The sequence below is a fragment of the Tachyglossus aculeatus genome, chromosome X2 (assembly GCF_015852505.1).
Source record: "Tachyglossus aculeatus isolate mTacAcu1 chromosome X2, mTacAcu1.pri, whole genome shotgun sequence".
In the NCBI taxonomy this organism is placed as follows: domain Eukaryota; kingdom Metazoa; phylum Chordata; class Mammalia; order Monotremata; family Tachyglossidae; genus Tachyglossus; species Tachyglossus aculeatus.
In genome coordinates, this window is record NC_052100.1 from 3,530,001 (window position 1) to 3,543,755 (window position 13,755).

At 43.6% G+C, this 13,755-nt stretch overlaps 1 protein-coding gene across 3 annotated transcripts in view; it reads left to right on the forward strand.

Moving 5' to 3' along the window:
- Positions 1 to 13,755, forward strand: part of SLC23A1 (solute carrier family 23 member 1) — a 29,099-nt gene that overhangs the window by 6,346 nt on the left and 8,998 nt on the right. For 2 of the 3 annotated variants that reach the window (XM_038771599.1, XM_038771600.1), the window contains 6 exons: positions 20 to 177; positions 3,297 to 3,385; positions 7,159 to 7,226; positions 8,817 to 8,998; positions 11,527 to 11,647; positions 11,732 to 11,888. In XM_038771599.1, coding sequence (XP_038627527.1) covers positions 20 to 177; positions 3,297 to 3,385; positions 7,159 to 7,226; positions 8,817 to 8,998; positions 11,527 to 11,647; positions 11,732 to 11,888 — 775 coding nt within the window. The remainder of the gene's footprint in view (positions 1 to 19; positions 178 to 3,296; positions 3,386 to 7,158; positions 7,227 to 8,816; positions 8,999 to 11,526; positions 11,648 to 11,731; positions 11,889 to 13,755) is intronic. The other variant, XM_038771601.1, reaches the window with a different exon arrangement.

A 13,755-nucleotide genomic window follows, 5' to 3' on the forward strand; every position in this document is an offset into this window, starting at 1 on the left:
CGCCGGCCCCCCGGGGCAGCACTACTTGACGTGTTTCAGTGGCACCATCGCGGTGCCCTTCCTCCTGGCGGAGGCCCTGTGCGTGGGGAAGGACCAGGCCATGATCAGCCAGCTCATCGGCACCATCTTCACCTGCGTGGGCATCACCACCCTCATCCAGACCACCTTTGGCATCCGGTCAGGCGCCGCCCCCCTCCCCCCCGACCCTTGACCCCCGACCCCTGACCCTCACCGTACCTCGTTCTCGCCTGTCCCGCCATCGACCCCCGGCCCACGTCATCCCCCTGGCCTGGAATGCCCCCAATCCCTCTGCCCATCCACCAAGCTCGCTCTCTTCCTCCCTTCAAGGCCCTGCTGAGAGCTCACCTCCTCCAGGAGGCCTTCCCAGACTGAGCCCCTTCCTTCCTCTCCCCCTCTCCATCCCCCCCATCTTACCTCCTTCCCTTCCCCACAGCACCTGTATATATGGATATATGTTTGCACATATTTATTACTCTATATATTTATTTATTTTACCTGTAGATATCTATTCTATTTATTTTATTAGTATGTTTGGTTTTGTTCTCTGTCTCCCCCTTTTAGACTGTGAGCCCACTGTTGGGTAGGGACTGTCTCTAGATATTGCCAATTTGTACTTCCCAAGTGCTTAGTACAGTGCTCTGCACATAGTAAGTGCTCAATAAATACGATTGATGATGATGATGATGACCCCTGACCCTCCCCACGGACCCAAAGGGCGGACCTCCCATCCCCCTGCCTCCGTCCCGGTCCATAGTCTGCCGACTTGGAGCCAGTCAATCGAGGGAGAAGCAGCGCGGCTCGGCGGAAAGCCACGGGTCATGGGTTCAAATCCACTTGTCAGCTGGGTGACTTTGGGCAAGTCACTTTTTATGTTGCCAACTTGGACTTCCCAAGCGCTTAGTCCCGTGCTCTGCACACAGTAAGCGCTCAATAAATACGATTGATTGATTGATTCACTTCTCTGGGCCTCAGTGACCTCTTCTGGAAAATGGGGATGAAGACTGGGAGCTCCCCGTGGGACAACCTGATCGCCTTGTAATAATAATAATAATGATGGCATTCATTCATTCATTCATTCATTCATTCATTCAATCATATCTATTGAGTGCTTACTGTGTGCAGAGCACTGTACTAAGTGCTTGGGAAGTCCAAGTTGGCAACATATAGAGACGGTCCCTACCCAACAGTGGGCTCACAGTCTAGATCACCTTGTAATAATAATAATAATGATGGCATTTATTCATTCATTTATTCATTCATTCAATCGTATCTATTGAGCACTTACTGTGTGCAGAGCACTGTACTAAGTGCCTGGGAAGTCCAAGATGGCAACATATAGAGACGGTCCCTACCCAACAGTGGGCTCACAGTCTAGATCACCTTGTAATAATCATAATAATGGCATTTATTCATTCATTCATTCAATCATATTTATATGTGCTTGCTATGTGTAAAGCACTGTTCTAAGTGCTGGGGAGGTTACAAGATGATCAGATTGTCCCACGGGGGGCTCACAGTCTTAATCCCCATTTTACAGATGAGGGAACTGAGGCATAGAGAAGTTAAGTGACTTGCCCAAAGTCCCACAGCTGACAATTGGCAGAGCCGGGGTTTGAACCCAGGACCTCTGACTCCAAAGCCCGGGCTCTCTCCATTGAGCCATGCTACTTGTAACGTCCCCAGCGCTTAGAGCAGTGCTTTGCACATAGTAAGTGCTTAATAAATGCCATTATTATTATTATTCTCTGGGCCTCAGTGACCTCATCTGTAAAATGGGGATTAAATCTGTGAGCCCCAGGTGGGACAACCTAATCACCTTGTCACCTCCCCAGCGCTTAGAAAAGTGCTTTGCGCATAGCCAGTGCTTAATAAGGCTGTGTGACCTTGGGCAAGTTACTTCACTTCTCTGGGCCTCCATCCCCCCATCTGTAAAATGGGGATGAAGCCTGCGAGCCCCACGTGGGATAATCAATCAATCAATCGTATTTATTGAGCGCTTACTGTGTGCAGAGCACTGTACTAAGCACTTGGGAAGTACGAGTTGGGATAAGAACCGTGTCCAACCTAATTAACTAGTTTCTACCCCAGCGTTTAGAACAGTGCTTGGCAGATAGTAAGCGTTTAACAAGTACCGTAATTATTAATTATTATTACAATAAAAATGCAATTGTATCCATTAAGAGCTTACTGGGGGCAGAGCACTGTACTAAGCACTTGGGAAAGTACACGACAACGGTAAACTGTGATAGTCCCCGCCCACAACGAGTTCACAGTCGACAACTGTGAAGCAGCAGAGTGTAGTAACTAAAGGCCGGGCCTGGGAATTAGAAGGTCGTGGGTTCTAATCCTGCCTCTGCCACTTAATAATTATAATAATAATAATGGCATTTGTTAAGCGCTTACTACGGGCAAAGCACTGTTCTAAGCGCTGGAGGGGATACAAGGTGATCAGGTTGTCCCGCGTGGGGCTCACAGTCATCATCCCCATTTTCCAGATGAGGGAACTGAGGCCCAGAGAAGTGATGTGACTTGCCCAAGGTCACACAGCAGACATGTGGCGGGGCGGGATTCGAACCCACGACCTCTGACTCCAAAGCCCGGGCTCTTTCCACTGAGTCACGCACTTGTCTGCCGTGGGGGCCTTGGGCAAGTCGCTTCACTTCTCTGGGCCTCAGTTCCCCCCATTCATTTATTCATTCACTTAATCGTATTTATTGTGTGCACAGCACTGTACTGAGCGCTTGGGAAGTACAATCAATCATTCAATCATATTTATTGAGCGCTTACTGTGTGCACAGCACTGTACTAAGCGCTTGGGAAGTACAAGATGACAACATATAGAGACGGTCCCTACCCATCTGCAAAATGGGGACGGAGACTTTGAGCCCCACAGGGGGATAGGGATTGGGTCCAACCCAATTTGCTTGTATCCACCCCAGCGCTTAGTACAGTGCTTGGCACCCTTGTAAGCACTCAACAAATCAATCAATCGTATTTAATGAGCGCATACTGTGTGCAGAGCACTGTACTAAGAGCTTGGGAAGTCCAAGTTGGCAACATATAGAGACAGTCCCTACCCAACAGTGGGCTCACAGTCAAATACCATCATTATTATAATTATTATTATTACAACGAGCTCACAGTCTCGAGGAGGCCTCCCCAGTTTCCTTGGGAATTGTTCTAGGGAAGTCCGCCCTTGGGTCTACCCTCAATCCCTCCTGCTGTCCCCTCCCGGGCATCTCACCATGACTTGATTTCTCTCCTCGGTGCTGCAGGTTGCCCCTGTTTCAGGCCAGCGCCTTGGCCTTCTTGGTGCCCGCCAAAGCCATCCTGGCCCTGGATAAGTGGAAGTGTCCTCCGGAAGGTAATAATGATCATTATTGTGATATTTATTCATTCATTCATTCCTATTTATTGAGCGCTTACTGTGTGCAGAGCACTGTACTAAGCGCTTGGGAAGTACAAGCTGGCAACATATAGTGAAGTGACTTGCCCTACCCAACAGTGGGCTCACAGTCTAGAGGGGGGAGACAGAGATCAAAACAAAACATATTAACCAAATAAAATAAATAGAATAAATATTTACCAAAAAAATAGAGTAATGATTCTAGACTGCCTAGAAGGGGGAGACGGAGAACAAAATATATTAATCAAATAAAATAAATTGAATAAATATGTACAAATAAAATAAAGAGAGTAATGATTCTAGACTGTCTGGAAGGGGGAAACAGAGAACAAAACAAAACATATTAACCAAATAAAATAAATAAAATAAATCTGTACAAATTAGACTAATGATTCTAGACTGTCTAGAAGGGAGAGACAGAGAACAAAACAAAACATATTAACCAAATGAGATAAATTGAATAAATGTGTACAAATAAAATAGAGTAATGATTCTAGACTGTCTAGAAGGGGGAGACAGAGAACAAAACAAAACATATTAACCAAATAAAATAAGTAGAATAAATATGTACAAATTAGAGTAATGATTCTAGACTGTCTAGGAGGGGGAGACAGAGAACAAAACAAAACATACTAACCAAATAAAATAAATCGAATAAGTGTGTACAAATAAAACAGAGTAATGATTCTAGACTGTCTAGAAGGGGGAGATGGAGAACAAAATATATTAATCAAATCAAATAAATCGAATAAATATGTACAAATAAAATAAAGAGAGTAATGATTCTAGACTGTCTAGAAGGGGGAGACAGAACAAAATAAAACATATTAACCAAATAAAATATTTAGAATAAATATGTACAAATTAGAGTAATGATTCTAGACTGTCTAGAAGGGGGAGACAGAGAACAAAACAAAACATATTAACCAAATAAAATAAATCGAATAAATGTGTACAAATAAAATAGAGTAATGATTCTAGACTGTCTAGAAGGGGGAGACGGAGAACAAAATATATTAATCAAATAAAATAAATCGAATAAATATGTACAAATAAAATAGAGTAATGATTCTAGACTGTCTAGAAGGGGGAGACAGAACAAAACAAAACATATTAACCAAATAAAATAAATAGAATAAATATGTACAAATTAGAGTAATGATTCTAGACTGTCTAGAAGGGGGAGACAGAGAACAAAACAAAACATATTAACCAAATAAAATAAGTAGAATAAATATGTACAAATTAGAGTAATGATTCTAGACTGTCTAGGAGGGGGAGACAGAGAACAAAACAAAACATACTAACCAAATAAAATAAATCGAATAAGTGTGTACAAATAAAACAGAGTAATGATTCTAGACTGTCTAGAAGGGGGAGACGGAGAACAAAATATATTAATCAAATAAAATAAATCGAATAAATATGTACAAATAAAATAAAGAGAGTAATGATTCTAAACTGTCTGGAAGGGGGAGACAGAGAACAAAACAAAACACCTTAACCAAATAAAATAAATAGAATAAATATGTACAAATTAGAGTAATGATTCTAGACTGTCTAGAAGGGGGAGACAGAGAACAAAACAAAACATATTAACCAAATAAAATAAATCGAATAAATGTGTAGAAATAAAATAGAGTAATGATTTTAGACTGTCTAGAAGGGGGAGACAGAGAACAAAACAAAGCATATTAACCAAATAAAATGAATAGATAAATATGTACAAATAAAATAAATAAATAGAGTAATTAGACTGTGAGCTCACTGTTGGGTAGGGACCGTCTCTGTATGTTGCCAACTTGTAATAAAAATAATAATAATGATGGCATTTGTTAAGCGCTTACTATGTGCAGAGCACTGTTCCAAGTGCTGGGGGGGTTGGGGGAACACAAGGAATACAATATATTACAATACAATATATTTGATACAATACAATACAATATATTTGATCATTATGGTGGTATTTGCTAAACGTCCACTCTGTACTAAGCGCCGGGGTAGATACGAGGTGATCAGGACGGACCCAATCCTCCCAATATGTTTAATCTTGTTCCCTGTCTCCCCCTTCTAGACTGTGAGCCCGCTGTTGGGTCGGGACCGTCTCTAGATGTTGCCAACTTGGACTTCCCAAGCGCTTAGTACAGTGCTCTGCACACAGTAAGCGCTCAATAAATACGATTGAATGAATAATATTAGGATAATAATATATGCTATATTAATATATACTATATGATATATTACTATGTCATATACTGTACTATATATACTATAGCACACTACATATACTATACGATATATACCATGCTATACTACTATACACTATACTAATATATTACTAGCATTAATATAGTTATATATTATTTATTAGTATAATGATATTATTATAATTATTAGAGGGGGAAGAGAGGGCGGTTTGAGGAGGGGTCGGGCCTTCTCTCCCTCTGCCCCCTTGAGCCCGCTGTCGGGTAGGGACCGTCTCTAGATGTTGCCAACGTGGACTTCCCAAGCGCTTAGTACAGTGCTCTGCACACAGTAAGTGCTCCATAAAGACGATTGAATGAATGATATTAGGATATTAATGTATGCTATATTAATATAGACCACATTATTTATTACTATATCATATACTATACTATACATACTATACTACACTATATATACTACACGACACATACTACACTATACTACTATATACTATACTAATATATTACTAGTATTAATATACAAGTGAATGAATTATATTAGTATATTAATATATGCTATAGTAATATATACTATATTATATGTTACTATATCATATACTATTTATACTATACTACACTATATATACTATACAATATATACTATACTATACTACTATATACTATACTAATCTATTACTAGCATTACTATATGATTGAATGAATAATATTAGTATATTAATATATGCTATATTAATATATACTAGACTATATGCTACTATATCATATACTATATATACCATACTACACTATATATACTATACGATATATACTATACTACTATATACTATACTAATATATGACTAGCATTAATATATGATTGAACGAATAATATTACTATATTAATATATGCTATATTAATATATGCTATATTATATGTTACTATATTATATACTATATATACTATACTACACTATATATACTATATGATATATACTATACTACTATATACTATACTAATATATGACACATTAATATGCGATTGAATGAATATTAGTATATGTATATATGCTATATTAATATATACTAGATTATATGTTACTGTATCATATACTATGCTACACTATATATACTATACGATATATACTATGCTACTATATACTATACTAATATATTACTAGCATCAATAGATGATTGAATGGATAATATTAGTATATTAATATATGCTATATTAATATATACTAGATTATATATTACTATATCATATACTATACTATACTGCACTATATATACTTTACTATATCACATACTATACTACATATGCCATACTACACTATATATACTATACGATATATGCTATACTATGCTGCTATATACTATACTAATATATTACTAGCATTAATATAGTTGTATATTATTTATTAGTGTAATGATATTATTATTATTACAGGGGGAAGAGAGGGGGGTTGGAGGAGGGGAAAGGCCTTCTCTCCCTCTGCCCCCTTTCCCAACTGCCCCCCGACATTCCTGTCTGTTTTCCCGACCCAGAGGAGATCTACGGGAATTGGAGCCTGCCACTCAACACTTCACACATCTGGCATCCACGGATAACCGAGGTGAGCCGGCTCTGCCCCCCGTCCCAGCTGGCACACTGGCTGCTGTTCATTTACTGAGCGCCTACCGCGTGCAGACCACTGTACTAAGCGCTTGGGAAGTCCAAGTTGGCAACATCTAGGGAGACGGCCCCTACCCGACAGCGGGCCCAACAATCCAAGCGCTCAGTACAGTGCTTTGCACATGGCAAGCGCTCAATAAATACGATCCAATTAGTCCGGGCTCAGCAGTCGGGAGGGTCCTGGGTTCTAATCCTGGCTCTTCCGCTCATCTGCTGACTTGGCAAATCACCTCACTTCTCCGGGCCTCAGTTCCCTCACCTGTAAAATGGGGAGGAAGACTGTGAGCCCCACGGGGGCCAGGGGACTGTGTGCACCCCGATCTGCTCGGATCCACCCCAGCGCTTATTATAGTGCCTGGTACCGACTAAACGCTTAACAAATACCACAATTATTATTATTATTATTTATATATATATTATAATTATAAATATTATAATTTATGAGAAGCCGCGTGGCTCAGTGGAAAAGAGCCCGGGCTTTGGAGTCAGAGGTCACGGGTTCAAATCCCAGCTCTGCCAACTGTCAGCTGTGTGACTCTGGGCGAGTCACTTCACTTCTCTGTGCCTCAGTTCCCTCATCTGGAAAACGGGGATTAAGACTGTGACCCCCCTGTGGGACAACCTGATCACTTTGTAACCTCCCCAGCGCTTAGAACAGTGCTTTGCACATAGTAAGCGCTTAATAAATGCCATCGTTATCATTTATTTATTTTATTCGTACATATTTTATTTTGTTAATATGTTTGGTTTTGCTCTCTGTCTCCCCCTTCTAGACTGTGAGCCCGCTGTTGGGTAGGGACCGTCTCTAGATGTTGCCAACTTGGACTTCCCAAGCGCTTAGTCCAGTGCTCTGCACACAGTAAGCGCTCAATAAATACCATTGATTGATTGATTGTACATATCTATTCTATTTATTTTATTTTGTTAATATGCTTGGTTTGGTTCTCTGTCTCCCCCTTCTAGACTGTGAGCCCGCTGTTGGGTCTCTAGATGTTGCCAACTTGGACTTCCCAAGCGCTTAGTCCAGTGCTCTGCACACAGTAATCGCTCAATAAATACGATTGATTGATTGATTGTACCTATCTATTCTATTTATTCTATTTTGTTAGTATGTTTGGTTTGGTTGTCTGTCTCCCCCTTCTAGACTGTGAGCCCGCTGTTGGGTCTCTAGATGTTGCCAACTTGGACTTCCCAAGAGCTTAGTCCAGTGCTCTGCACACAGTAGGCGCTCAATAAATACCATTGATTGATTGTACATATCTATTCTATTTATTCTATTTTGTTAATACGTTTGGTTTGGTTCTCTGTCTCCCCCTTCTAGACTGTGAGCCCGCTGTTGGGTCTCCAGATGTTGCCAACTTGGACTTCCCAAGCGCTTAGTCCAGTGCTCTGCACACAGTAAGCGCTCAATAAATACGATTGATTGATTGATTGATGATAAACAGAAGGTGGCCACATATAGAGGCCTACCCAACACCGTGTCTCTCTCGTCTCCCCTCTCTCGTCCCCTCCTGACCCCTCCGGCCCCCAGATCCAAGGCGCAATCGTGGTGTCCAGCCTGGTGGAGGTGGTGATTGGGCTGACTGGCCTCCCGGGGGCCCTGCTCGGCTACATCGGGCCCCTGACCGTCACCCCGACCGTCTCCCTCATCGGCCTGTCCGTCTTCCAAGCAGCCGGAGACCGGGCCGGCTCCCACTGGGGGATCTCAGTGCTGTGAGGAAGGGACGAGGTGGGCGGGTGGGCCTTCGGCGCTTACAACAGTGCCTTGCACAGAGTAAGCGCCTCAGAAATGCCATCATTATTATCCTGATTAGTCCCAGGGCCCCTCCCCTAGGCCCTGGTCCGTAATAATAATCACGATGGCATTTATGAAGCGCTGGGGAGGCTACAAAGCGATCAGATTGTCCCCCGGGGGGCTCCCAGTCTTCATCCCCATTTTACAGATGAGGGAATTGAGGCCCAGGGATAATAATGATGGTATTTATTAAGCTCTTACTCTGTGCAAAGCACCGTTCTAAGCGCTGGGGAGGTTACAAAGCGATCAGATTGTCCCCCGGGGGGCTCCCAGTCTTCATCCCCGTTTTACAGATGAGGGAATTGAGGCCCAGGGATAATAATAATAATGATGGTATTTATTAAGCGCTTACTATGTGCAAAGCACCGTTCTAAGCACTGGGGAGGTTAATAAGCCATCAGATTGTCCCACGGGGGGCTCCCAGTCCTTATCCCCGTTTTACAGATGAGGGAACTGAGGCCCAGGGATAATAATAATAATGATGGCATTTATGAAGCACTTACTATGTGCAAAGCACCGTTCTAAGCGCTGGGGAGGTTACAAAGCGATCAGATTGTCCCCCGGGGGGCTCCCAGTCTTCATCCCCGTTTTACAGATGAGGGAACTAAGGCCCAGGGATAATAATAATAATGATGGCATTATTAAGCGCTTACTATGTGCAAAGCACCGTTCTAAGCGCTGGGGAGGTTACAAAGCAATCAGATTGTCCCCCGGGGGGCTCCCAGTCTTCATCCTCATTTTACAGACGAGGGAACTGAGGCCCGGAGATAATAATAATAATGATGGCATTTATTAAGCGCTTACTATGTGCTAAGCACCGTTCTAAGCGCTGGGGAGGTTACAAAGAGATCTGGTTGTCCCACGGGGGGCTCACAGTCTTTACCCCCATTTTACAGATGAGGGAGCTGAGGCCCGGAGATAATAATAATAATAATGATGGCATTTATTAAGCGCTTACTCTGTGAGAAGCACCGTTCTAAGCGCTGGGGAGGTTACAAAGCGATCAGATTGTCCCCCGGGGGGCTCCCAGTCTTCATCCCCGTTTTACAGATGAGGGAACTGAGGCCCAGGGATAATAATAATAATGATGGTATTTATTAAGCGCTTACTATGTGCAAAGCACCGTTCTAAGCGCTGGGGAGGTTACAAAGCAATCAGATTGTCCCCCGGGGGGCTCCCAGTCTTCATCCCCGTTTTACAGACGAGGGAACTGAGGCCCGGAGAAAATAATAACAATGATGGCATTTATTAAGCGCTTCCTACAGTGCTCTGCACACAGTAAACGCTCAATCAATACGCTTGAATGAATGAATGACTGTTGGGTAGGGACCATCTCTACATGTTGCCAACTTGTACTTCCCATCATCATCAACATCGTCAATCGTATTTATTGAGTGCTTACTATGTGCAGAGCACTGGACTAAGCGCTTGGGAAGTACAAAAATTGGCAACATATAGAGACGGTCCCTACCCAACAGTGGGCTCACAGTCTAAAAGGGGGAGACAGAGCGCTTACTACAGTGCCCTGCACACAGGAAGCGCTCAATCAATATGAGCGAATGAATGAATGAAGGTTGGGTAGGGACTGTGAAGATTAAGACCGGGAGCCCCACGTGGGACAATGTGATCCCATTGTATCCCCCCGGCGCTTACAACGGTGCTTGGCACATAGTAAGCGCTTAACAAATGCCATCATCATCATTATTATTATTATTATTATTATTATTATTATTATTATTATTATTTCCCAGGCCCCTGGACTCAGTATGATCGAATGAATGAATGAAGGTTGAGTAGGGACTGTGAAGATTAAGACCGGGAGCCCCACGTGGGACAACGTGATCCCACTGTATCCCCCCGGCGCTTACAACGGTGCTTGGCACATAGTGAGCGCTTAACAAATGCCATCATCATCATCATCATCATCATTATTATTATTATTATTATTTCCCAGGCCCCTGGAATCAGTATGATCGAATGAATGAATGAAGGTTGAGTAGGGACTGTGAAGATTAAGACCGGGAGCCCCACGTGGAACAACGTGATCCCACTGTATCCCCCCGGCGCTTACAACGGTGCTTGGCACATAGTAAGCGCTTAACAAATGCCATCATCATCATCATCATTATTATTATTATTATTATTATTATTATTATTATTATTTCCCAGGCCCCTGGAATCAGTATGATCGAATGAATGAATGAAGGTTGAGTAGGGACTGTGAAGATTAAGACCGGGAGCCGCACGTGGGACAACGTGATCCCACCCCGGCGCTTACAACGGTGCTTGGCACATAATCAGCGCTTAACAAATGCCATCATCATCATCATCATTATTATTATTATTATTATTATTATTTCCCAGGCCCCTGGCCATCCCCCGGACCCCCAGGCCCAACCTACCTTTGTCGGCCTGTTAGGGTCATCCGGCTTTGCCCCTCGGACAGGTCCATCGCGCTGATCGTCCTGTTCTCCCAGTATCTCCGCAACGTCCCCTTCCTGCTGCCCGGCTACCGCCGGGGCCTGGGCTTCACCGTCCTCAGGATCCAGATCTTCAAAATGTTTCCCGTGAGAGCGGGGTCGGGGTCGGGGGGCCGGGGCTGGTGCCTCAGCGGGCCCCCCTCGGCGACATCCCCCTCCTCCGGCCCCCAGATCGTGCTGGCCATCACGGTGGTGTGGCTCCTCTGCTACGTCCTGACCCTGACGGATGCGCTGCCCTCTGACCCCGCCGTGTACGGCTTCAAGGCCCGGACGGACGCCCGCGGGGAGATCATGGCCATCGCCCCCTGGTTCCGATTCCCGTACCCCTGTGAGTCCTTTGGCCTCCCCGCCGCCGACGACCCCCCGCCACAGAGGGGATGGGGGGACGGGACACAGGAGGGTGGCATCCTTCAACCCTTAAATAATCATAATTGTGGTACTTGATTCATTCATTCATTCAATCGTATTTATTGAGCGCTTACTGTGTGTGGAGCACTGGACTAAGCGCTTGGAAGAGCTCAGTATATGGCTCCGCCAAATGTCAGCTATGTGACTTTCATTCATTCATTCATTCAATCGTATTTATTGAGCACTTACTGTGTGCAGAGCACTGGACTAAGTGCTTGGAAGAGCTCAGTATATGGCTCCGCCAAATGTCATCTGTGTGACTTTCATTCATTCATTCATTCAATCGTATTTATTGAGCACTTACTGTGTGCGGAGCACTGGACTAAGCGCTTGGAAGAGCTCAGTATATGGCTCCGCCAAATGTCAGCTGTGTGACTTTCATTCATTCAATCATATTTATTGAGCGCTTACTGTGTGCAGAGCACTGGACTAAGCGCTTGGAAGAGCTCAGTATACGGCTCCGCCAAATGTCATCTGTGTGACTTTCATTCATTCATTCAATCGTATTTATTGAGCACTTACTGTGTGCGGAGCACTGGACTAAGCGCTTGGAAGAGCTCAGTATACAGCTCCGCCAAATGTCAGCTGTGTGACTTTCATTCATTCAATCGTATTTATTGAGCACTTACGGCTCCGCCAAATGTCAGCTGTGTGACTTTCATTCATTCATTCGTATTTATTGAGCGCTTACTGTGTGCAGAGCACTGGACTAAGTGCTTGGAAGAGCTCAGTATACGGCTCTGCTAAATGTCATCTGTGTGACTTTCATTCATTCATTCATTCAATTGTATTTATTGAGCGTTTACTGTGTGCAGAGCATTGTACTAAGCGCTTGGAAGAGCTCAATATATGGGTCCGCCAAATGTCAGCTGTGTGACTTTCATTCATTCATTCATTAAATCGTATTTATTGAGCGCTTACTGTTTGCGGAGCACTGGACTAAGCGCTTGGGAAGTCCAAGTTGGCAAAATCTAGAGACGGTCCCCACCCAACAGTGGGCTCACAGTCGAGAAGGGGGAGACAGACAACAAAACAAAACAGATTAACAAAATAAAATAAATAGAATATGTACAAGTAAAATAGAGTAATAAATACGTACAAATACGTACTTGATAAGTGCTTGCTATTAGAGAATAATAATAATAATAATGACATTTGTTAAGCGCTTACTAAGCGCTGGAGAAGTTACAAAGCGATCAGGTTGTCCCACGGGGGCTCACAGTCTTCATCCCCATTTTACAGATGAGGGAACTGAGGCCCAGAGAAGTGAAGTGATTTGCCCAAAGTCACACTTTGCGGAAATGCAGCTCGGTGCTAGAGAAGCAGCGTGGCTCAGTGGAAAGAGCCCGGGCTCTGGGTTCAAATCCCGGCTCCGCCAATTGCCAGGTGGGTGACTTTGGGCAAGTCACTTCACTTCTCTCATCTGGAAAATGGGGATGAAGACTGTGAGCACCCCCGTGGGCCAACCTGATCGCCTTGTAACCTCCCCAGCGCTTAATACCATTGTTATTATTTTAACTTCTCTGTGCCTGTTACCTCATCTGTAAAATGGGGATTATTAAGACTGTGAGCCCCCCGTGGGCCAACCTGATCACCTTGTAACCTCCCCAGCGCTTAGAACAGTGCTTTGCACATAGTAAGCGCTTAATACCATTATTATTATTATTAACTTCTCTGTGCCTGTTACCTCATCTGTAAAATGGGGATTAAGACTATGAGCCCCAGGTGGGACAACCTGATCACCTTGTATCTCCCCAGCGCTTAGAATGGTGCTTTGCACACAGTAA